This window comes from Bos javanicus, chromosome 18 (genome assembly GCF_032452875.1).
Source record: "Bos javanicus breed banteng chromosome 18, ARS-OSU_banteng_1.0, whole genome shotgun sequence".
Classification (NCBI taxonomy): domain Eukaryota; kingdom Metazoa; phylum Chordata; class Mammalia; order Artiodactyla; family Bovidae; genus Bos; species Bos javanicus.
The window spans coordinates 54674246-54696441 of NC_083885.1; the positions used below are offsets into that span (position 1 = coordinate 54674246).

General features: G+C 54.4%; 1 protein-coding gene, 1 long non-coding RNA gene and 1 other non-coding gene across 3 annotated transcripts; 1 reads left to right on the top strand and 2 right to left on the bottom strand.

Annotated features, from left to right (window-relative positions):
• The first annotated feature begins 1829 nt into the window (after positions 1-1829).
• On the top strand, positions 1830-20573 carry EHD2 (EH domain containing 2). The gene is made up of 6 exons (XM_061388829.1): positions 1830-1953; positions 4131-4589; positions 5121-5218; positions 9709-10121; positions 15827-15991; positions 18771-20573. Exons 2-6 carry the CDS (start codon positions 4186-4188, stop codon positions 19320-19322), a joined length of 1632 nt encoding a protein of 543 aa, XP_061244813.1. The 5' UTR covers positions 1830-1953; positions 4131-4185; the 3' UTR covers positions 19323-20573.
• On the bottom strand, positions 4940-9544 carry LOC133230854 (uncharacterized). The gene is made up of 2 exons (XR_009730981.1): positions 7761-9544; positions 4940-7387 (listed from the first exon to the last, which is right to left on the bottom strand). It is a non-coding gene; the product is annotated as an uncharacterized LOC133230854 (long non-coding RNA).
• Positions 14032-14104, bottom strand: TRNAE-UUC (transfer RNA glutamic acid (anticodon UUC)). Its single transcript has one exon. It is a non-coding gene; the product is annotated as a tRNA-Glu (tRNA).
• Positions 20574-22196: the final 1623 nt, after the last annotated feature.

Here is a 22196-nt window from a genome sequence, read left to right on the forward strand (position 1 = left end):
AGCTCTGGGCCCAAGTCACCTGGACACGGAGCGCGACTGGAACCCAAGACTGACCAGTGTCCCAAGTGAACAAGCTCACTGGCTGCTTTCTCCATTTTTTTTTAATTATGAAAAAATACCCATAACGTAAAATTTATCTTCGTAACCACATCGGCATTAAGACATTTACACTGTGCAACCATCAATCTTCAGAACTCATTTCATCAATTTTTTTTTCATTTGGCTGTGCTGGGTCTTCGTTGTAACATGAAGGATTTTTTGTTGTTTAGTTGCAGCATGTGGGTTCATAGTTTCTTGACCAAGGATCGAACCTGGGCCGCCTGCAATGGGATCTCAGAGTCTTAGCCATTGGACCACCAACCTGTGGTCAGCCTGGAAGTCAGGAACTCATTTCATCTTGCAGAACTGAAACTCTGTGCCCATGAAACCATGATCCTGTCCCCCCTCCACTTCCACCCAGCTCCCCCACGACCACCATTCCACTTTCTGTCTCTGAATCAGACTACCCTAAGCATCTTGTATGAGTGGAATCACAATATGTGTTCTTTTGTGAGTGGCTTATTTCACTCAACCTAATGTCTTCATTCATGTTGTAGAATATGTCAGTTTCTCTTTTCAGTTTTGACAGATGGGGTGAGGGCAGAGAAAAGAATATCTGAGCTTGTGCTTTGCAGTGGGGACTCCAGAGGCTCCAAGGGCATCAAGGAAATTGGATGACACTGGGGACAGATGTCAGAGACTCCCTGATTCGGAGGTCAGCAGGTAGCAAGATGCGACAGCCACCTTGGTTATTAAGGGCTCAAAGGGTATTTAATGGAGCTGAATACGTCACTCCACTGACCCCTTCCTAGAATATTATCTTTAATGCACAAAATGAAACCCTTAGGATCCCAGGGGAACCAATTATACTGAAATACAGTTATCAGTATTTTTTAAAATTGACAAGGCTGTGACAGGGTAATAGGGTCTGGTGTACCAGCGAACAATTAGAAAGCTAGCTTGCAGTGGGTCTAATCAGTGATGAGTAAGCAATCACTGGAAATTCCAAACACAGTGTGAGAACATCAAAGATTCCTCTTGATGACCGTCTGGAATCCTTGCTCTCACAGGACTCATGTTCTCGTGAGGGAGACCCTCCCTGAAACAGAGAAATGTAAAATATGGTGATAAAGGCTGCAGAGAAGAATAAAGCAGCGAGAATGGAGGGATGGTGGGTACTGCATTAAACAGGGAGATCAGGGAGGGCTTCTCGGAAGAGGTGACATTTGGGTGGCGACTGGAAGGAGGGAAGGGTGAGAGGGCGGATGGGAGTGGTCGGGTGGGACTTTCCAGGTGGAGGAACAGCAAGTTCAAAGGGCCCTGAAAAGAGGGTTGTCTGAGGAACAGTGGAGAGGCCAGTGCGGCTGGATCTGAGGGATCAAGGGAGAGAGAGGGAGGAGAGGACAGAGGGAGCCTGCAGATCTTTCAGGGCCTTCTGGTCCACACTGAAGGCTTTGGCTTCTGCTTTGAGTGAAAGAAGAACCATGGAGGGCTGTGAACAGAGGAGTTTTCATGCACTCGTTTCCGTAATTATTATGATTACTTATAATTAAAATTAATATTGTTGGTGGTGTTACTATTTTATTATTGCTGTTTCCATGTCAGGAAGGGAGACAGGGGTGGAGTTTGAAGGCAGGACTGGGAACCCGCGCGCGCACCCATTTCGCAAAGGCACCGTGACTGTCTCCACCAGAGGGCGCCAGAGGCTGGGCGCCCGGTTTGGGGATGGGGGGGCGCCTCGTCCCGCCCCCCCTTCTCTGCCCCTCCCGTCCCTCCTCCCCGTTCTGGGCCCCACCCGGCTCAGACGGCTCCGGACGGGACCGCGAGCACAGGCCGCTCCGCGGGCGCCTCCGATCCCCGCGGGACCCCCGCCCAGCTCTCCCTGCCCGGTCCTGCAGTCTGCGCGCCCCCTTGGTGAGTGACCCCCAACTGAGGCTGTCGCCTCCCAGCCTCCGCCCGCGGAGCCCTCGAGCCTGCCCTGGCTCTGGATCATTCCCCTGCTTGCCAAAGACCCTCAGTCCCCACCCCAGGCAGTGTGTAGGGGGTCTCTCAGCCCCCCGGAAACCTATCTCCCTCACTGCCCCCCACCAGTCCCTTCAATCTGTAGCAGTGTTCCCCACTCTCCTCCTCCCTTCGCACGGCCTTCCTTGGGGTCTCCCTCCACCGCATTCATCCACCTCTGTTCCATTCCTCCTCCCACCCCAAAAGCTCCTCTCCTACCTCACCAACCCCACTGCCTGTCCAACCACCCCAAAGCGTCCTCGCTAAGATGTCCCCCAGGTCCCTCCCTGTGTAGGACACCGCCCAGGGCCCCCTCCCTCTGCCAACGTCCCAGGTCTTGGCTCCAGCCTCTCCTTCACCTTTCTGGCACACCCTCCCTGAATTCTCCCCCTCCCACATATGCACACACTTTGTTTTTTTAAAGCATGGTTATGATTTTATGGATTTTAACATATTGGATGTGCAGTTAGTCTGGGTGCTCAAATTGTCCCATCTTTGGCCAGTGGGAGTCCTGTCGAGCCGGGACTCTGTCCCTGTGACATGCCCCATCCCAGTTTGAGCACTTTCCCGCTATCTGACCCAGACTCACTTGTTCTTTCCCTGCCTCAGACCCGGAATTAGCCATTTCTCCCGGAAGCCTCAGGTTCTCTTTTAGTGGAAAATGGAATTTAGAGACCCCAATCTGACCAAAAGTCGGTTCTGTGCAGAGATCAGTAAAATTATAAGCATCCACTTAGACTGATCAAGGGGGAAAAAAGAAAGAAAGCAAAGACACAAATGAATGATAATTGAGAATGAAAGGGGGAGGGAGGACATCACTACAGATACTACAGTGAATGAAAGGCCAGTAAGGGGATGTAGTGAACACAGTCTAGGTGCTGGGGGTGCTGGTTGCTGCTGGGCTGGTAATTTGTCTTCTCCCTAACTCCTTAGATCTGTGATAGGAGTGTTGGCTCTGAGGTCAGGTTATCTGGAGTCCCAGCTTGAGCACGTACTAGCAAAGTGATCTCAGGGAAGTTATACTATCTTCCTGAACCTCTATTTCCTTATCAGAAAAGTGGGGGTAATAATAGCTTTACCTTACAAGGTTGTTGTGAAGATTAAATGAGTTAGAGCAGTTTCTGGCATGCAGTGATCACAAATGTTATTATTCTCATGAATGATAACATCATGATCTGGGGGGGACCCAGGCAGTGTTGAGTCTCATTTCTCATCCTTGGGCCCACGTGTTCAGCCACTCTGTCCATCCATTTTACAGTTCCAGGTCATGAAACCCACCATCCTCTCTGCCTAAATGCCCTTGTCACTCTTCAGGAAGCAGCTCAAAAGTCAGCCCAGGGGGCTTCCCCCTGTGGCTCAGCTGGTAAAGAATCTGCCTGCAGTGCAGGAGACCTGGGTTCGATCCCTGGGATGGGAAGATCTCCTGGAGAAGGAAACGGCTACCCACTCCAGTATTCTGGCCTGGAGAGTATGTATGGGAAAAGATTCTACAGGACACAACCAAGATCTGGTACAGCCAAATAAATAATAAACGTGAAAAAAAAAAAAGTCAGCCCAGCCAGAGCTTTCCTAATCCTGTGATTGGTTCATCCTGTCCCTCTCTGGTGTCTACAAGTCTACCACCAGCTTTTCCCAGGCCTCGTTGATTGCTCCGTGCCCCAGTTCTCTCCGCACTGGAGGCTCCGAGTGTGTGGGGACTGGGCTCTGGTCTATTTTTGGATCCATACCCCTTGACACATGGTGTGATTTCAGTGAAAATTGCCAAATAATGGAAGGTGTGGGGACGGAGAAAGAAAAAGACAAAGGAATCCTTTTCTTCGGATCAGCTTCTGCATCCTTCCCCTTGTTTATCTCTTGGGCTTCCACCACCAATCTCGCTTCTTCCAGCATCTCTTTCTCTCCCTCCAGCTGGAATAATCACCTTCTTCCTCCTTCAGCCGCCAGCTCCTGCCATCCACCCTCAGTGCTCTCAGAAGCTCTCCCCCTCAACCCATCCCACCAGCCTTCCCCATCGATTCTACCTTCTGGCTCCCTTTCTTCTCCACCACCTCCTCCAGGCAGTCCCCCATCAACATCCTCTCCTCCCACAGGTAGCCCTCGCGCTGTGCATCTCCGTCAGAGCTCAGCGGGCAGCGTGCAGCCACCATGTTCAGCTGGCTGAAGCGGGGCGGGGCTCGGGGCCAGCAGCCGGAGGCCATCCGCACGGTGACCTCGGCCCTCAAGGAGCTGTACCGCGAAAAGCTGCTGCCTTTGGAGGAGCACTACCGCTTCGGGACCTTCCATTCTCCGGCCCTGGAGGATGCCGACTTCGACGGCAAGCCCATGGTGCTGGTGGCCGGCCAGTACAGCACGGGCAAGACCAGCTTCATTCAGTACCTGCTAGAGCAGGAGGTGCCCGGCTCCCGGGTGGGGCCCGAGCCCACCACCGACTGCTTCGTGGCTGTCATGCACGGTGACACTGAGGGCACCGTGCCTGGCAATGCCCTCGTCGTTGACCCGGACAAGCCCTTCCGTAAACTCAACCCCTTCGGGAATACCTTCCTCAACAGGTGTGCAGCCAGCAGCCCGGAGGGTGTCTTCCTGTCCCTGGCCCCCGTCTGTGTCCCATCCCCGCCTGTGTGTCTCTCCTTTTCAGTCCTAATCCCCTTCTCTCTACTAGAGCCTTCCTCTTCTTGCCTTCTCTCGGGGAGCAGTTAAGCCAGTGACGCCTGAGTTCGACTCCTGTCTAGCTGGGTGACTTTGGGCAAGCAACGTAACCTGTTTCTTATCCTCATCTGGAAAATGGGGATAACCATAGTCCTTCCTCCATAGGGCTGTTGTGGGGACTAAATGAATGAAAACATTCAAAGTGCTTAGAACAGCACCCTGCACAAAGTAAGTGCTCAATTAACATCAGCTGTTTTTTTTTTTTTTTTTTTTTAATATAGTTCTTATTCTTTATCCTAATCTTCCTTTTCTCTTCCAAGATTCTTTCCCTCTCCGAATCTGATTCTCCTCCGTGCAAGTCCTGGGTTCCCTTCTCATGCGTCCCCTCCTCCTACCGGTCCCTGCATTGACCCCTGACCTTCCCTCTGCCCCAGGTTCATGTGCGCCCAGCTCCCCAATCAGGTCCTGGAGAGCATCAGCATCATCGACACCCCGGGCATCCTGTCGGGGGCCAAGCAGAGAGTGAGCCGTGGTGAGTGAGGCTGGGCTCCTGGGTCCGAGGGAGGAAGGCCCAGGGTCGCTGCTAGGACTGTGTGAGCCCTGGCCCTGAGCTAGCTGCGTAGCCGAAGGGAGCTGGTGGAAGGCTGTGACTCCTCCGAGCTGGCGCGCGCTGAAGGGTGGGGGAGGCGTGTGGATGAACACGTGTGAACCCGCTGCGGCTGCATGTCTGGGCGGGTCCGAAGGATGGAGGGGGAGAGACCAAGAAAGAGGGAGAGTCCAAGGTGGACAGAGATTCAGAGGGCGAGGCCGGGATCCAGAGAGAGGATCCGGAAAGTGGGAGACCCAGCGAGAAGGCAGAGCCTGGCGCGGGGAGGCCCTGGGCTCCTGTCAGCGCCTGGCTCCAGCTCTGGGCCACGGTTGGGGCTGAGGAGGGCCCGGGACGGGGAGTCTGGGCAGGGGCCAAGGGCGGCCAGGAATTTATAAACAGCTGTGCAGGGAGAGCGGCGGGGGGAGGGGGTGAATTCCAGCGGGGCCTCCGGGTGAGCCCGGCCCCCACCCCTGCCCTGCCTGGCTCGTCTCCGCGCCACCCCCCCATCCCCCCTCCCCGCATTTCTGTCCCTTCCACCCCTGCCCCGCGAGGCCTCGGAGGCCAGAAACTGGGGCAAAGGAGGTTGCAGTGTGGGGCAGAGGGGACCGGGAGGCGACGGCGAGGAGGCAGGGAGGCTGGGCCTCGCTCGGGCGAGGGCGCGGAGGGTTACCGGTGTCCCTGGTTGCTGCCCAGCGGGAGCCTGTCCCCGGGGAGAGAGGCAGGAGACAGCTGCAGAGGAGATCAGGGAGGGGGGAGGTGAGCTGCCAGCCCCATGGGGGAGGCAGGGGGCTGTGGGGGGGGTCCCTCGGGAGAGTCAGCGAGGGCCACTCCAAGCCAGGGCGGGGGTGCCAGATGGAGGCCCAAAGGAAGTGGGGGAGAGAACCGGGGTCTCTTTCTGTGGCTGCGGGAGTAGAGGAAGAGGAGGGTGTGTCTGTCTGTCTGTCTTGAGGGTGAGTGTGTGTATGAGTGTCTGTGCCCATGTGGGTCGCTAGGTGTGACTTTGGGCAGCTCCAAGGGCCTGGGGGTGGGGGGGGCGGGCTTGTGGGATTGTGTGTGACTGTGACTGACCGTGTCTCTGTAGGTAGTTGTATTGTGAAACGTGTGGTTGGTGTGTTGTGCAGGGGAACTTTTATTTGACTGTGTGGATCATTTGTGTGTGTCTGGGAAGGTGTGTGGGATTCCCAGGCGGCTCAGTGGTAAAGAACCCGCCTGCCAATGCAGGAGATGCAGATTTAATCCCTGGGTCGGGAAGATGCCCTGGAGGAGGAGACGGCAACCTACTCCAGTCTTGTTGCCTGGGAAATCCCATGGACAGAGGAGTCTGGCGGACTGCATCCATGTAACTGTGGGTGTGACTCTGAGGTGTCAGCGTTGTGCTCATGGTTGTACTTGTGTGTGGCCCTGTAGGACTGAGATGATTTTGTTAGATTGGGTATAACCACATCTCTGTATACAGTTGTGCCCTTGTGTGTACAAGTGAGGGTGTGTGTGTGTGCACAAGTGAGGGTGTGTGTGTGTGTGCACAAGTGAGGGTGTGTGTTTGTGCATGAGTGTATCTTTTGTGTAACTATATATGATTGCGTCTCTCATTTGGTGGGTGTGCAGGTGTGCACAGGCTCGTTGTGTGCCTGCTGCTATCTGTTATGTTGTGTGGGTCTCACATTATCTTCACAGTTGTGTGACCCTGGATATCTGTGTAGGTTCCCAATTGCTAGCAAGGGAGTGTGTGAGGGTCTGCATCTTGTAGCAAGTGACTCGGATGGTGTCCAGGTGTATGCTTGCTCCTGAGTGCACGTGTGCACGTGCATGTGTGTGTGCACTGATGGAACATGTGGCCTCTGTGTAGAATATCTGTGAATACACACGTGTGTGATTGTAGCAGAGGGGAGCCTTCTGGCAGGGTTCAAATCTGGCCTCTGCTCCTTCTCAGCTGTGAGACCTTGACCGAGCCACTTAACCTCTCCATGCCTTAGTTTTCCCACCTGTAAAATGGGAACATGATAGTCTCATGCCATACCTTGCTGCTCTCCCCAGTGGTCCAGTGGTTAGGACTCCATGCTTCCATTGCAGGGGTGCAGGTTCAACCCCAACGGGGGCCCAAGATCCTGTAGCCTGCATGCCACGTGGCGAGGCCAAAAAAAGAGTCAAAATGTGTGAGGCACTTAGAGCAGTGTGTGGCCCCCAGGAGGTGCTGGGAAGGCCCTGTGATGACTGCTTTCCCTCTGTGAGGCTGTCATCTGCACCTGGGGTGTCTGCCTGCCACGTCACCCATTCCCATGCTGACTCAACCTCCCTCCCTCCTCCCTCCCTGCGTGAGACACACTTTCCAAATCTGGATGTGTGTGTGTGTGTGTGTGTGTGTGGAGACACTGGGGACAGAGGAGGGGCCCTAGCTTTGGTCCCTCTGTTGACCTGGCCCTCCCTCCCCCCAAAACAGCGTCCCCCACCCATCCCATCCCATCCAGTCCCCTGTGGCTATAGGAACCTGCTTCCGTTCAGGCAGGATGGGCCCGGCACAGCTCCCCGGCAGAGTGTAGAGGCCCCCAGGGCTGCGGCTCTGTGCTTCTGTGTCTGGAGGAAATGAACCAGTGGATTCCTTAACCACTCTGTTCCTCAGTTTCCCCTTTTGGAAAATAGGGGTCCTAAGAGTGCCTGTCTCCTGGAGTCGTTTTGAAGATTCAATGAGTTGAATCGGGGAGGGCATGAGGTGACTTCTGGTGAATCAGCGATGGCTCTCTGTCCCGCCAGTTAACTCCTCACTCCCCAGATCACCACTCAGTGTTTCCTCCTCCGGGAAGCCCTCCCTGACCACCCTCAGGCACACTCTTCCCCGGGCTCCTGCAGCTCCCTGGGTTTTCCCATCCTAGCCTCACCACTCTGGACGGTAAGCCCCGTAAGGACAGAACTGGGGCTATCTGAGCCACCCTGTGTGCCCAGCAGCTCCTGGATGGCTTCACCACAGCATCTCACAGGCATCATGAGGAACTTTTGTGGATTGCTTGTCATGTGCCTAGCTCCGTGGGGGTTTTTTGTTTGATTTTAATGTTTATTTATTCGTTTGGTTGCATCGGGTCTTAGCTGCAGCAGGTGGGCTCCAGAGCGTGCAGGCTCAGTAGCTGCCGTGCGTAGTCACCCCACAGCATGTGGGATTTTACTTCCCCCACCAGGGATCGAACCTGTGTCCCCTGGTTTGCACGGTAGATTCTTAACCACTGGACCACCAGGAAAGTCCTTGGTTTTTTTTTTTTTTAAGTTTTATTGTATAATTTGCATGCCTAAAGCTCACTCCTTTTAAGTGTGTAGTTCAGAGCCAGGTACTGTTTAAGCTCTTCATATAGCTTAGCTCGTGTATTCTTTCCATCTTCACACAGTCCTAGGAGGTAGGTTCTATGGTTTTACCAAAGAGGAAACAGAGGTTCAGAGAGGTTACTTGCTTCCTTAAGGTCACCTAGCTGATGGAAGCAGAGTCGGGATTCAAACAGAGGCCTTCCCGACTGCCAAGTCAGGGGGTCTGAACGGCTCCTCTCTGCTCTCCCAGGCATTGCTTGCTGCTGAATGAATGAGTGAATGAAGAAATGAATGGTGAAAGGAATGAATGAATGGGCCCAGGAGCCAGCTGTTGGTGGGATAGGTACCCTACGAAGGCAAGGACTTTGTGCGTTCTCTGTGGGATCCCCAGTGTCCAGGACAGGGCCCAGCACACAGGAGACTCTCGGTAATTTATTGTTAATAAATTTAGAATATTTAACATCTGCTATGGCAAGACTCTAACAAGGGCCCAAGTAAAATTTTCAGTTGCTGGATGGTAGGGTGATCAGACACATCTTGGGGAGGAGTTGGGGTTGATGGTGGCATTTGGGGGACTCAGAGGTCCACAGAAGTATCGGGAGTCTATTAGTAAACATTTCACTGTTTTAATAAGGGGACCGATGCAAGCTGCTAATATTTGCCCAAAGAATGAATGGAAAGGTGAAGGGGTGATTGTCCTCTGTAGTCAGATGGCTAGAGGGCCAGAGTGATGGGGAAATTCCGGAGGCTGGGGCCTGGAGCTATTTCCCACAGACAAAATTTTCAGTGGTTAACAACCTAAACATCTGTACAGTCCAGTTTGAGCCCAAAGCAATGAATGTCTCCCAGTGGCTGAAGGCTGGGGGCTGACCTCTGCTTTGGGGGACTGGAGCCCCTGTGACTCAGTGGTAAAGAATCCGCCAGCAGTGCAGGAGATGCAAGAGACGGTTGGATCCCTGGGTGGGGAAGATCCCCTGGAGGGGAAGATCCCCTGGAGGAGGGCATGGCAACCCACTCCAGTATTCTTGCCTGGAGAATCCCATGGACAGAGGAGCCTAGGGGGCTACAATCCACGGGGTTTCAGAGTCGGACATGACTGAAGCGAGCACGTAGGCACACGCCCCTGTACCACCCTTCCCCGGCAGGCTACGACTTCCCGGCTGTGCTGCGCTGGTTCGCGGAGCGCGTGGACCTCATCATACTGCTCTTCGATGCTCACAAGCTGGAGATCTCGGACGAGTTCTCGGAGGCCATCGGCGCCCTGCGAGGCCATGAGGACAAGATCCGCGTGGTGCTCAACAAGGCCGACATGGTGGAGACGCAGCAGCTGATGCGTGTCTACGGGGCGCTCATGTGGGCGCTGGGCAAGGTGGTGGGCACACCCGAGGTGCTGCGCGTCTATATCGGCTCCTTCTGGTCCCAGCCCCTGCTGGTACCTGACAACCGGCGCCTCTTCGAGCTGGAGGAACAAGACCTTTTCCGCGACATCCAGGGCCTGCCGCGCCACGCTGCGCTGCGCAAGCTCAATGATCTGGTGAAGAGAGCCCGGCTGGTGCGGGTGAGCAGGGATGGGGGATGGGGAGGCAGCGGCGGCTCTTACCTTTCTCTGATCCTCCTCTACTTGGCTGCTGGTCCCTGATCTGGCATCAGCTATCTGATGAGTTAGTTCACTAATCTGAGAAAGTTCTCCTGTTGTGCCTGGCCCTCTCTGCCAGGTGGTACTGGGAAGGGAGCTCTGACCACGGCAGTCCAGGGGAGAATACCGTTTCATCCCCAGAGTGACCACCCGGCATGGTCAGGGCTGAGAACTTGGGAGCCCAGGGGAAATCCTGGAGAACTTCTTGGAGGAGAGGGCATCTGAGCTGCAAACTGGAGGATTATGAGGATGAGGAGGGAAAAGGATTCTAGAAAATGGGGCCAGAAGAGGGGAAATGCCAGTGTTGAAGCCAGTGTAGATGGTGGGAGTAACTGCATCTGAGGGGTGGGGGTGGGGTGGGGTGGGTGAGAGTCAGATCACCCGGGACTGTGGTCTGGAACCTGTGCTTTGTCCCAAGGGCACTGGGGAGCCATGGAAGGACTCAGGGTAGGGGAAGGACAGGGTCAGACCCTCCCTGCCTTCTGCAGGGTGGATTCAAGGGCAGTAAGACTGGGTTCCCATACTAAGGAGGAGGCTGAGGGACCGAGGAACAAGGAGAAGCCTGGATCAGGACACAGCCTTGGGGAAGGGGAGGGGAGCACTGGTTTAAGAGCGTTTCTGGAGGCCGAATGGAACATTCACAGGAGAGGCTGCCAGCCAGGCTGGAGGTGGGGCAGGAAGCGGAGCAGGCAAGGAGGCCTGGAAGGTTATGGGGGGTGGAGGAGCCTGAGGTGTTGGTTTAAGGAGCAGCAGAGGTGGTGAGTCAGAGCCCACCCCCCCCACCCCCCCCCCCCCCACCCCCCCCCCCCCCCACCCCCCCCCCCCCACCCCCCACCCCCCGCCCAGGAATCCTCCTTAGGAGGGAGCGGCCCAGTGTGGTCAGCTCCTGAAGCCTCCAGAAAACACCTTTCGCTCCTCTGCCCAGGCCCTGGACTGTCTCTGTCCGTCTCTCTAGATCTCCTCATTTCTACCTCTTTCTGTTTTTTTCTCTTTTTCTTTTTTCCCTCATCATTCTCTTTTCTCTTTCTCTCCTCTCTCCATCCTCTCCCTCCCTCGGTCTCCCCCCTGGTTCACCCGCTTCCCCCACGGACCCGGTCCCGCAGGCCCCTCGGGGAAGCTGCTCCCGCAGTAGCGGGAGGTAGAACCCCAAGGTCCGTGGGACCGAGGGGCAGGGTGGGGCCGGACACCTGGTGCCCCAACCACGCAGGAGGCGGCTCCGGAAACCCAGACAAACCCCGGAGTCCCGGACCCGCGCCCAGGCTCAGCCCGCCCACCCACCTTATCTCTTCCTGGCACCTTCCCCCGCTTCCTCTCTGGAAAAGCCATTAGCGTTCTCCCTCCTCGCGTCTTCTGGGCTTCAGAAGAGCGGCCCTTAGGCCCCGCCCCCCACCCCCATTGGCCCGCTCTCGCGGGCCCCACCCACCGGCCTGGCCACACCCCTGTCCTGATTGGCCCCTTCAGACCTACCCCCTTGGCACCCACACCTACCCCCTTGCTCCTGCAGCTACTCTGTGGCTCCCCAGTTGCCCCTCAAGATACGGGATCTACTGTGACCGAGCCTCGGTGCCCTTCCTCTGCCCTGTGTCACCCGCTCATCACCCCCCCCCCCCCGCCCCCGCCACACCTGGTCCAGCCATCACACAGCCGCCCACACCATTCACCTCCGCACATGTTTTTCCCCAACAGTACAAGGCCTCTCCTCACTCTTGGTAACTACCCCTCTATGCCTCAGTTTCCCTGTCTGTAACGATCTAGGATGTGGGTGAGCCCTCTGGCTCTGCCCTTTGTTTGAAGCGACAGCTGCTTTTTAGAAGGAGCGATTTCCATGGGCTGTGTGACGCTTGAGCACAGGTCAAGACCCTTGATGGGCAGAGTCTTGGGAGGTTCTAATTCTAAAGAGGCCAGGGTGCCCTGAGCCTTCCTACAGAGCTCTCTGAGGCAGCTCAGTAGCTTTCATTCCACAGTAACTGAGCGCCGACACTGTGCTCCTGTACTGTTCTAAACCCTGGGGATGCCGCAGGAAACAGAAGCAGATAGTTTCTTTCCTTGTAGAATTGCTTTTTAATAGGGAAGTGAGTATTAAACAAATTCAGCTCTAATACACTGAGTGTGATAAGGATTATGAAGAAACATGAAGCAGAGGAGAGACTGGTGGGCTATTTAAGGGACTAGGGTCATCAAGGAGGGTCTCCTGGAGGAGGTGACTCTTGAGCAGAGAACTAAATGAGGGGAAGGGGTGAGCAGAGTGGAGATATGGGGGAAACTGTACCCAGGCAGAGGGAACAGCAAATGCAAAGGCCCTGAAACCAGGACATGCTTGAATATGGAGCCCAGGGTGGCTGGAGGAGACAGGATGGTGGAGATGAAAGGATATGAGGATTCAAAGCCAGCCAAGGTGTCACCAGAATGTTTAGCATTCTAAACCTATGACTCACTAAAAGGAATTTTTAATGAGTGTTTCTAATTGAACATTTAAGACCATCTCATGTACTGTCAAAGGTGCCCCCTCCCACCCCTGACCCTGACAGCCCTCAGGTTCTCTTTCCCGCAGACAACCCCCAGGAATAGTTTCTTCTTTTTCCAGATACATTCTATTTTCACTTAAGCATATCCATTTAATTATTGAGCTTCCTATTTTAAAAAATAGGGCTTCCCTGGTGGCTCAGATGGCAAAGAATCTGCCTGCAATGCGGGAGACCTGGGTTCCATCCCTGGGTGGGGAAGATCCCCTGGAGGAGGGCATGGCAACCCACTCCAGTATTCTTGCCTGGAGAATCCCATGGACAGAGGAGCCTGGCGGGCTACAGTCCATGGGGTCGCAGAGTCAGACACAACTGAGTGACTAAGCACAGCACATTTAAAAACAGGACATATGAATGCTGGTGTTCTCTCCTCGTTTACTTTTTGATAGCATACGAGATTGTGGCTCAGAGGTTCTCAAGTTCACTGGTTTACTTCACAAATATTTCTTGAGTCTTTTCTCTGCACACTGTGCCAGCGCTGGGGACAGAGGAAACAAAAAGGTCCCAGCCCTCCTGGAGCGCATTCTGATGAAAGGAGACAGAATAAGTAAATAATGACGGATTGCGATAAGTGCTGTGAATGAAACAATGAAAGTAAAGATAGAGAGAAATTGGATGGTGGTGCTTGGGGCACCCGCTTCCCACAGGATGGTCTCTGAGGAGGTGACATCAGAAGGAAGCTGAAGGGTGGGATTTCCCCAGTGGCCGGGCTGTTAAGCCTCTGCCTTCCAGTGCAGGGGGCACGAGCTCAATCCCTGGTTGGGGAACTAAGAACTAAGATCCACATGTAGCCTGGTGCGGCCAAAAAAGAAAAAAGGAAGCTGAAGGACTTAGTTGTTGGAAGACCAGGGCGGAATTCCAGGCAAAGGGTAGCATGTGCAAAGGCCTTGATGTAGGAGAGTTTTGCAGGCTGATTTTAAAAACAAAAAGAAGGCTGTTGAGGAAGCTTAAGCAGATAGGGGCAGGGGGCAAGGCATGTCAAGCAGTGCTTCTCAAACCTTTCCATCTCAGGACATCATCACACTCTTAAACATTATGGAAGACCCCAAAGAGTTTGTAAATACACAGATTAGATCTTTCTGTATTAACCGTATTAGGAAACTGAGGGAATTCCCTGGTGGTCCAGAGGTTAACACTTGGGGCTTTCACCGCCATGGCCTGAGTTCAGTCCCTGGTTAAGATCCCACAAGCCTCGTGGCACAGCCCAAAAAAGAAAAAGTTAAAACTGAGAAACGTTTCACTTTCTCTCATAATATTAATTAACCAACAATACTTATATCAGCCTCACCATGAGGCTTGTAGGATCTTACTTCCCCGACCAGGGATTGAACCTGAGCCCTTGGCAGTGAAAGTGTAGAGTCCTAACCACTGGACCACCGGGGATTCCCAAACAATACTTACATACTTAATAGTAGATAACAATTTATTATAAATGTTATCAATACATTATTGATCATGCCAATGTATATTAACAGATATTGATAGTCTTATCAAATCATTTAAAATAGCAAGAAAAACCTATTGCCTGTTAACCTAAGTAGCAGATGGTTTGGGCTTCCCTGGTGGCTGAGATGATAAAGAATCTGCCTGCAATGCAGGAGACCTGGGTTTGATCTCTGGGTCAGGAAGATCCCCTGTAGAAGGAAATGGCAACCCACTCCAGTATTCCTGCCTGGAGAATCCCATGGACAGAGGAGCCTAGTGGGCTCCAGCCCATGGGGTTGCAGAGTCAGACATGACTGAGCGACTAAGCACAGAAACACACAACAGATGTTTTATGAAAATTAACTGTTTTCCAAAACCCCCAAAAAAACAACTTAGAGAGGACAGTGGCCCTGTTTTGCATGTTTGCAAATCTCTTTAATGTCTGGCTTCAAAGGTGACATCTGGATTCGAACATCTGTTTCTACATTCAGTTAGTTGCAGTATCTTTTAGCCTTTAAAAATTCCACGATTCACTCAGGAGGGAATGAAGGTAAAAAGACAAATAGCACCTCAGCATTCTTGTGAAAGTAGTTTTGAGTGTGCGACCCCCTTAAAGAGTCTTGGGGACCCCCTGGGGATTCCCCGGACCACACTTGGAGAATTGCTGCCATAAGGCCTTGGCGGCTGTGGGAGGAATTTTGCACTTGGATAAGAAGCAAATTGAAACTTGGGAGCAGTGGCTCATGGTCTGGCACTTGTTCCTAAAAAAACAAAAAACTCCAGCTGCTGCTTCACAGGGAAAGGATTGAAGGGGCCAGAGGGTGAGCCAGGAGTCCAGTGGGGTGACAGGTGTGTCCCCCACCAGGCAAGAGATGGTGAGGTGGGGAGAAATGGAAAAATGGGAGAGAGTTCAAAGGAGTTCAAAGGAACGACTGATGAAATGGATGTGACCAATGAGACTGCTAAGTCACTTCAGTCGTGTCCGACTCTGTGTGACCCCATAGACGGCAGCCACCAGGCTCCCCCATCCCTGGGATTCTCCAGGCAAGAACACTGGAGTGGGTTGCCATTACCTTCTCCAATGCATGAAAGTGAAAAGTTAAAGTGAAGTCGCTCAGTCGTGTCCGACTCTTAGTGACCCCATGGACTGCAACCTACCAGGCTCCTCCATACATGGGATTTTCCAAGCAAAGTTCTGGAGTGGGGTGCCATTGCCTTCTCCAATGAGAAGGGAGGATCAAATCAGGAGTAATTTCCAGATCTCTGGGCTCCACTGGGCAGGCAGAGGTGGGGGGGGTGCCATTTGCCTCCAGAGATGGGCACAGCTGAGGGTGACACAGCCAGGCGGGGCCTGAATTCCACCGCGGGCGTCCCCGAGATGGAGCTGTCCAGGAATGTTGACAAGGCAATCGGCTCTGAGTCGAGCTCCAGGGAGAGGCCGAGGCTGGTATGTAGACTTGGCAGTGGACATGGAGGGATGTTGAAGCCACGGGAGGGGCTGAGAGGAGAGGGGAGAGCCCCTGTACCCACAGCAGCAGCAGCTCGCCTGTAACTGTTAGAAATTCATACTCTCAGGCCCCATGCCGGACCTGGTAACTTGGAAACTCCAGCCAACCCATGTTTTAAGGAGCCCTCCTGGGTGACAGAGGCAGGCTCAGGCAAGAACTCTCTTCCCTACAGGTTCACGCCTACATCATCAGCTACCTGAAGAAGGAGATGCCCTCCGTGTTTGGGAAGGAAAACAAGAAGAAGCAGCTGATCCTCAAGCTGCCCGTCATCTTCGCCAAGATTCAGTTGGAGCATCACATATCTCCTGGCGACTTCCCGGACTGCCAGAAGATGCAGGTGGGTGGACGCCCAGGAGGGAGGGGCAAGGGGTGATGGGAAGGTCAACTCCCGTAGGCTCAGGATGGGGCCTTGAAAACTAGAGGGATGGATGGCAGGTTCCTGAAAGCACCTCCCACAAATGGTTCCGTGAGAGTATGGTTGTGTGAGTTAGGATAAGGGAGTGAAGAGAAAACCCAAAGTAATAGTAGCCTAATTAGGACTAGAAGTTTATTTCTCTCCTTCATAAATATCCTGGAAGATGGTCCAGGGCTGGTTTTGTACTTTACAGAACCAGTTCTCTTCTGTCCATGCCTGGCCCATTCTCCATGCCTGGCCTCCAGGCCCAAGAACTCCTCATGGTACAAAATGGCTGTGGAAACTCCAGCCATTGTGTCTGCATTCCAGCCAGCAAGAAGTGGGGGAGCGGGGAATTAATGGTACAATCTCTCTAAGAACACTTTTTAGAGCAGTGCCATCCAATACTGCTTTCTATGATGATGGAAATGTTCTATTCTGTGCTGTCCAATGTAGTAGGCACTAGCCACATTAAACCTGAAATTTTAGGTTTTAACTAATTTAAATAACCATATGTGGCTACTATATTGAACAGGGTAATTCTGTATTTGCAAGTGCAACCTGTGCTGACTTCTGGTTGGCCAGAACATAGTCACATGGCCACAGTGCTGCAAGGGAAGCTAGGAAGTGTAGTTTTTCCTCTAGGTGCTTAGGTAACTCAGGGATTCTATACTGAGGAGGAAGGGAAGATGGATATTGGGGGATCACTGAAGGCTCCTCCCATGTTCAGGCCTAGGATTAACCAGTGACATGGAAAGCACTGGGTCTGGGGGTGGCAGCCTGGGGTAGATGGAGAGCCGCTGGAGGTGGGCCCGGGCAGGAGCAACCAGTGGACATGGGGACAGAGATACGAGCTCAGGCATGGAGATGAGGACTAGCCCCTTGCCCAGGCTCTGCTTTGAGGCTGTGTTGGGGTGATACTCAAAGCCTGTGACCTTTGGGTTTGCGATGTTTCTACTCCAAGACTGAGGAATTATAGTACAGTGAAATTCCTCTTGGCCACTGACTAGCTCCATGAACCTGTGCAAGTCACTTACCTTTCCTGAGCCTCAGTTTCTTCAACTGGAAAATGGGCATCATCCTGATTGTATCTACCCTGAATGCTGAATTGACTGGTGTTAGTGACTTCCTTAGGACAGTATCTAGCACTGAGTTTGGGCTGGATCAAGGTTTCTCAACCTCTGAGCTACTGACATTTGGGACTAGATAATTCTTCACTGTAGGGGGCTGTCTTGTGCATTGCAGCCCCCTGTGTTTAGCAGCATCCCTGGGCTCTACTCACTAGATGTCAGTAGCACTCCCAAATTACGACAATCAAAAACATCTCCAGATAGTGCCCACTGTCCCCTGGGGGATACCACCATCCCTGGCTGAGAGCCGCTGGACTCGATAAAGAGCAGCTGTGAAGATTACAGTTACGTTTACTGAGCACTTGATCCAGATGAATTCATTTAGCCTTTGCCACCTCCCAATGAGGGCAGTGCTAGTTCTCAACCTGTTTTACACATCTGAAAACTGACAGGGAAACCAGAGAGGTCAAGTCACTTTCCTGAGGATGCACAGCTCCCAAGTTGGGTTGGAACCTGGGCAGTCTGGCCTTAGAGTCCTTCTCACTCACAACCATCACACCCCTGTCACTTTTTTGTTGTTATGATTTTTTTTTCTGGCTAGGCTGGGTCTTCATTGCTGCTCAGGCTTTTCTGTAATTGTGGCGAGCGGGGGTTACTCTGGTTGTGGCGCATGGGCTTCTCACCGCGGTGGCTTCTCTCGTTTCAGAGCACAGGCTTCAGTAGTTGCTGCACCTGGGGTCAGTAGTTGCGGCTCTCAGGCTCCAGAGCACAGGCTCAATAGTGTGGCACTTGGGCTTAGGTGCTCCGAGGCATGCGGGATCGTCTCAGATCAGGGATCAAACCCGTGACTCCGGCATTGGGAGACAGAGCCTTTACCACTGAGCCCCACCAGGGAAGCCCCCACACCCTTGTCTCTTTATGGTCTCTTATGATCTTTATATACCTTGGCTCTGGAAATTTAACGTGGCGCCAGAATGTGGATTAGTCTTTGCAGCGACTGTCCTGGTGCAACTGACTTAGCAACGGTGCACGTGAGGAGCAGGGTGACCACAGACTCTGCCCAGCAGGGGCTCAGCTCTTGCACCAGATGACTTCTTGCCTGGGGCCAGGATTTGGGGGTGGGGTGGGGTGGTGGGGGCGGTCCCAGGATCTCCTGATGACTTGTCCATCCCAAACCTAACCACCAAATAAGGAGCAAGCCGCTTAGCCCTTTCTGTGTGGTGGGGTAACAGAGCCAGTAGGGTGGCAGGAATCGCATTTTCTTAATTTGCATGATGGTCGGGGGTGCTGGCTGGGCGCTGGGGTGCCTAGCGGGTGGGCAGGGCTGAGGGCTGTGCTCTGGTAAAGCTCATGTCACCATGTTGAAATCCTCCTCCACTGGCTGGCAGATGGCTGCTGCTCTGAGTCAGAGGTCCCTGTTCTCCCTCTCGTCCAGTGAGTCATGGGGCGGTGGGACCTTGCTGCCAAGTCTGTACTGAGTGGTGGGTACCCAGGTGAATTGGGGTGTTCCCCCATAATCAGATACTTCTGCCCGTCTCCATCAAGAGCTGCCTGAGTGTCCTGGAGCCAGCATGGGGCTGGGGGACCTGGGGATGGTGCCTCCTGACTTCTCTGTGTCTCTCCCTCCACCCCTGCCACCTCCCTGCAATCAGGAGCTGCTGATGGCTCATGACTTCACCAAGTTCCACTCGTTGAAGCCAAAGCTGCTGGAGGCCCTGGATGAGATGCTGACCCACGACATCGCCAAGCTCATGCCCCTGCTCCGGCAGGAGGAGCTGGAGAGCACGGATGTGGGTGTGCAGGGGGGCGCTTTCGAGGGCACCCACATGGGTCCCTTCGTGGAGCGGGGGCCTGATGAGGCCCTGGAGGACGGAGAGGAGGGCTCGGATGATGATGCCGAGTGGGTGGTGACCAAGGACAAGTCCAAGTACGACGAGATCTTCTACAACCTGGCGCCGGCCGACGGCAAGCTGAGTGGTACCAAGGCCAAGACCTGGATGGTGGGCACCAAGCTCCCCAATTCCGTGCTGGGCCGCATCTGGAAGCTGAGCGATGTTGACCGCGATGGCATGCTGGACGACGAGGAGTTCGCCCTGGCCAGCCACCTCATCGAGGCCAAGCTCGAGGGCCACGGGCTGCCCACCAACCTGCCCCGCCGCCTGGTGCCACCCTCCAAGCGGCGCCACAAGGGCTCAGCCGAGTGAGCCAGCCCCCCGCCCCACCCTCGCCTGCCCGTTCTCCCTCCCTCTCGCCCTGCTGTGGCTCCCCAGCTCTGGATGGCTGCACACACATCTCCACCCCCGCCCACAAGCGTGCTCCCTGCCCACTCTCCCAGCTGTAAGGATGGGGGTCCCTCTGCCCCCACCCCCCACCGTCAAACAGTGGGGACCAGGGGAGGGGCAAGGCTTCTCTGCCCACACTCCACGCCTATAGCCTCACGTTACACGTAGCACGTCATTCCGACACTAACACACGGAAGCACCCATCCGTGCCTCATTCATTCACGTATTTATTGAGCACCTTCGATGTTCAGGGCTCTTTCTAGACACTGGGGAGTAAAACAGACACATTTATCTGCTGCTCTCATGGAGCTGACATTCTCAGGAGAGAGCATGCCTAAGGGTCACTCACACTCAGACACACACCCAGCCCCAACCAGTCTGATCCCTGGTTCTGAGCGAGACCCCTCGCCTATCCCCATAAGTGAGCCGCCGCTTGGTTGAAATGACTAACACAGGGGCCCCACCGCCCCACTTCCTCTTGCCCATCGGGGCAAGGCCCCTTCACCCCATCGGGTCCTCAGGACCACCGGGGGCTCAGAGCCGGGAGATGCAACCTCCTACTTCCTACGCGGGACCCCTCTTCGCCCCGCCCCCCATTCCGGCCACACCCCTTTCTTGACTAAGGATCCTCAGTTGACGAAAAGCCCCCTCCACGCCTGTTCCTCCCAGACCCGCGCACACTCTGAGGCCTTCTGTCCTCTACTGCTCACCTGCTCTGGACTGAAAGCCTGGCCTGCTACCCGCCCCCCAGGCTCCCCACAACTGATGGTCTGCATTTTAGACGGCGGGGGCACGGCCTCTCCGCCCACCGTCCATATTTAAGTGGAGCCCCTGCCAGATAGGAAAGCCCCAGGACGTCATTTTAGTCCCCTTTTCAGGGACGTCGTGGGGGGAGGGGTTCTTGGTGCTACAGCCCTCCCTCCCCTCCCCTAAAAGGAACTCTCACCCCCCACTACACACACCTTTCCCTGCCTTCAACACACTTTAGTGCTTGACCCTGGTGGGGGAGCCCACGGAAAAGATGGGGGGAAGAGCGAAATAGATGGGGATGACGCCCCCTCCAGGGAGCTCGCTGGGATTTCCACGCCCATCACCCCTCGCCCCGTGCCCCGGAGGGGACTGTGAACGGAACAGCGTTCCCAGAGTGCAAATAAAGCCAAGGCTTCTTTCCCAGTGCGAGTCTGGCTGTCTTGGGATGGGATGAGGGCAGGGATCGCTCTCGGCCCAAACCCCCTGGGGAAGGACGACCCTGGGCAGGACTTCACGGCGGGGAGCGAGGCGGGGGGGGGGGGGGTCCCTCCAAGCTCTCAGGGGCGGAGGTGGAGGCCATGACTCAATGCATCGGGAGCCTGATGACTCAGGCCTGGGCTGGGGGCCAGACCGACATATTTTCCGTAGAAAAATTACTCTGGGGCCCTCCCTCTGGGACATCCCTCCTTCCTACCTCCTGCCGTGGGAGCCTGGGAACCAAGCCCTGGGGCGTAGGGTTTTGTGTGTGTGTGTGTGTGCGCGTGTGTGTGCACCCCTGCCCTCCTCCCTCTCCTCCAACGTCCACCCACACAACCTGGGAACACAGCTCTTGACATGTAACACCAGCGGGCTCCCGGAGGAGAGGCGGTGATGCTGCCCATCAGGAACACCAAGTGTGCGCAAGCTCTGGCTCACACCCGGGGGACTCGGGCCTCCGCAACGCAGCGGACCCAGCTCCTGGTTCCGCGAACTCACACCCAGGCCACACCCACGGCGCTCGGGGACACGCTGTCCTCGCGCCTTCCCCGCCCACGCGCGCCCAGTGGCTCGGCTCCTGGCGCCCCCTGGTGGACGCTCGAGAGCTAGGTTGGCGAGTCGGTGACCACACCCCCCACTTCTCACACTGCCCGCCCCGCCCCGCCACCCCACCCTGCCCAGTCCCAGGTGATGGGTAAGCGGGTCTCTAGGGCCACAACCCGGGGGCCCGTCACCTTTCCCATGCCGAATTCTGCGATGTGAATCCCCAAGTGGCGTTTTCCCTCTCTGTGCGTTTATGAGGCTCTGGATCCCTATGGATGCTTGCCAGGACCCCAGGGCCTCTGAGCTTCCTTCCTTATTTGTAAACAGACTAGATTTGTTATAAGATGAACTCTCAAGGGGCAAGGCAGTAACAATAGCTAACGTTTAGCTCCATCTTAAGGGCTTTGTATATATTACCTTGTTTAATCTCCAGAATAACCTATGAGGCTCAGTATTCTGAGCGTGCGCTTCTAGGGTTCTAATATTTTATGTTGCTAACATTTGGCGTACGGCATGCATACGTAACGTTCTGTGCTCCCAACCTCGACTTCTGAAAGCTCTTTAATTTCCAAGATTCTAGGATTGGAACATTGACAGGTCAAACGTTCTGCGATTGGAATGTGCCTTGTCCCGAATCTGCCCTGACAGTTCTTTTTTTTTTGGCTGCACAGCAGGGCATGTAGGGTATCTTAAGTTTCCCATTTTGTCCCGCAGTGGAAGCGCAGAGTCTTAACCACTGGACAGCCAGGGACGTCCCATCTAACTTTACTTTTTTAAGAAAACTAGACTTTTTAAAAAAAAAAATCAGCAAATTAAAAATATTCAGATTAAAAAAGTACTTCTAGGCTGTCGGGAAAGGTATTTCGCCTAGGTCTAGAACCCGGAACCTACGACCCGGGCCCGGCCCGAATCTGTAGAAGAGGGAGGAGCCATTTATCCTTTACCAAGATGGCGGCCTTCAAGCCTCCTCGTGGCTCCAGCCACCCTACCAAGATGGCGGCCAGCGGAAGTACGTCACTGGAAGGG

Excerpts from the sequence above, each read along its gene's own strand:
- EHD2 (XM_061388829.1), top strand. The coding sequence starts at position 4,186 with ATGTTCAGCTGGCTGAAGCGGGGCGGGGCTCGGGGCCAGCAGCCGGAG. Across the intron at positions 10,122-15,826 it reads AGAGAGCCCGGCTGGTGCGG|GTTCACGCCTACATCATCAG; the intron begins GTGAGCAGGGAT and ends TCTTCCCTACAG. Across the intron at positions 15,992-18,770 it reads CGGACTGCCAGAAGATGCAG|GAGCTGCTGATGGCTCATGA; the intron begins GTGGGTGGACGC and ends CCCTGCAATCAG.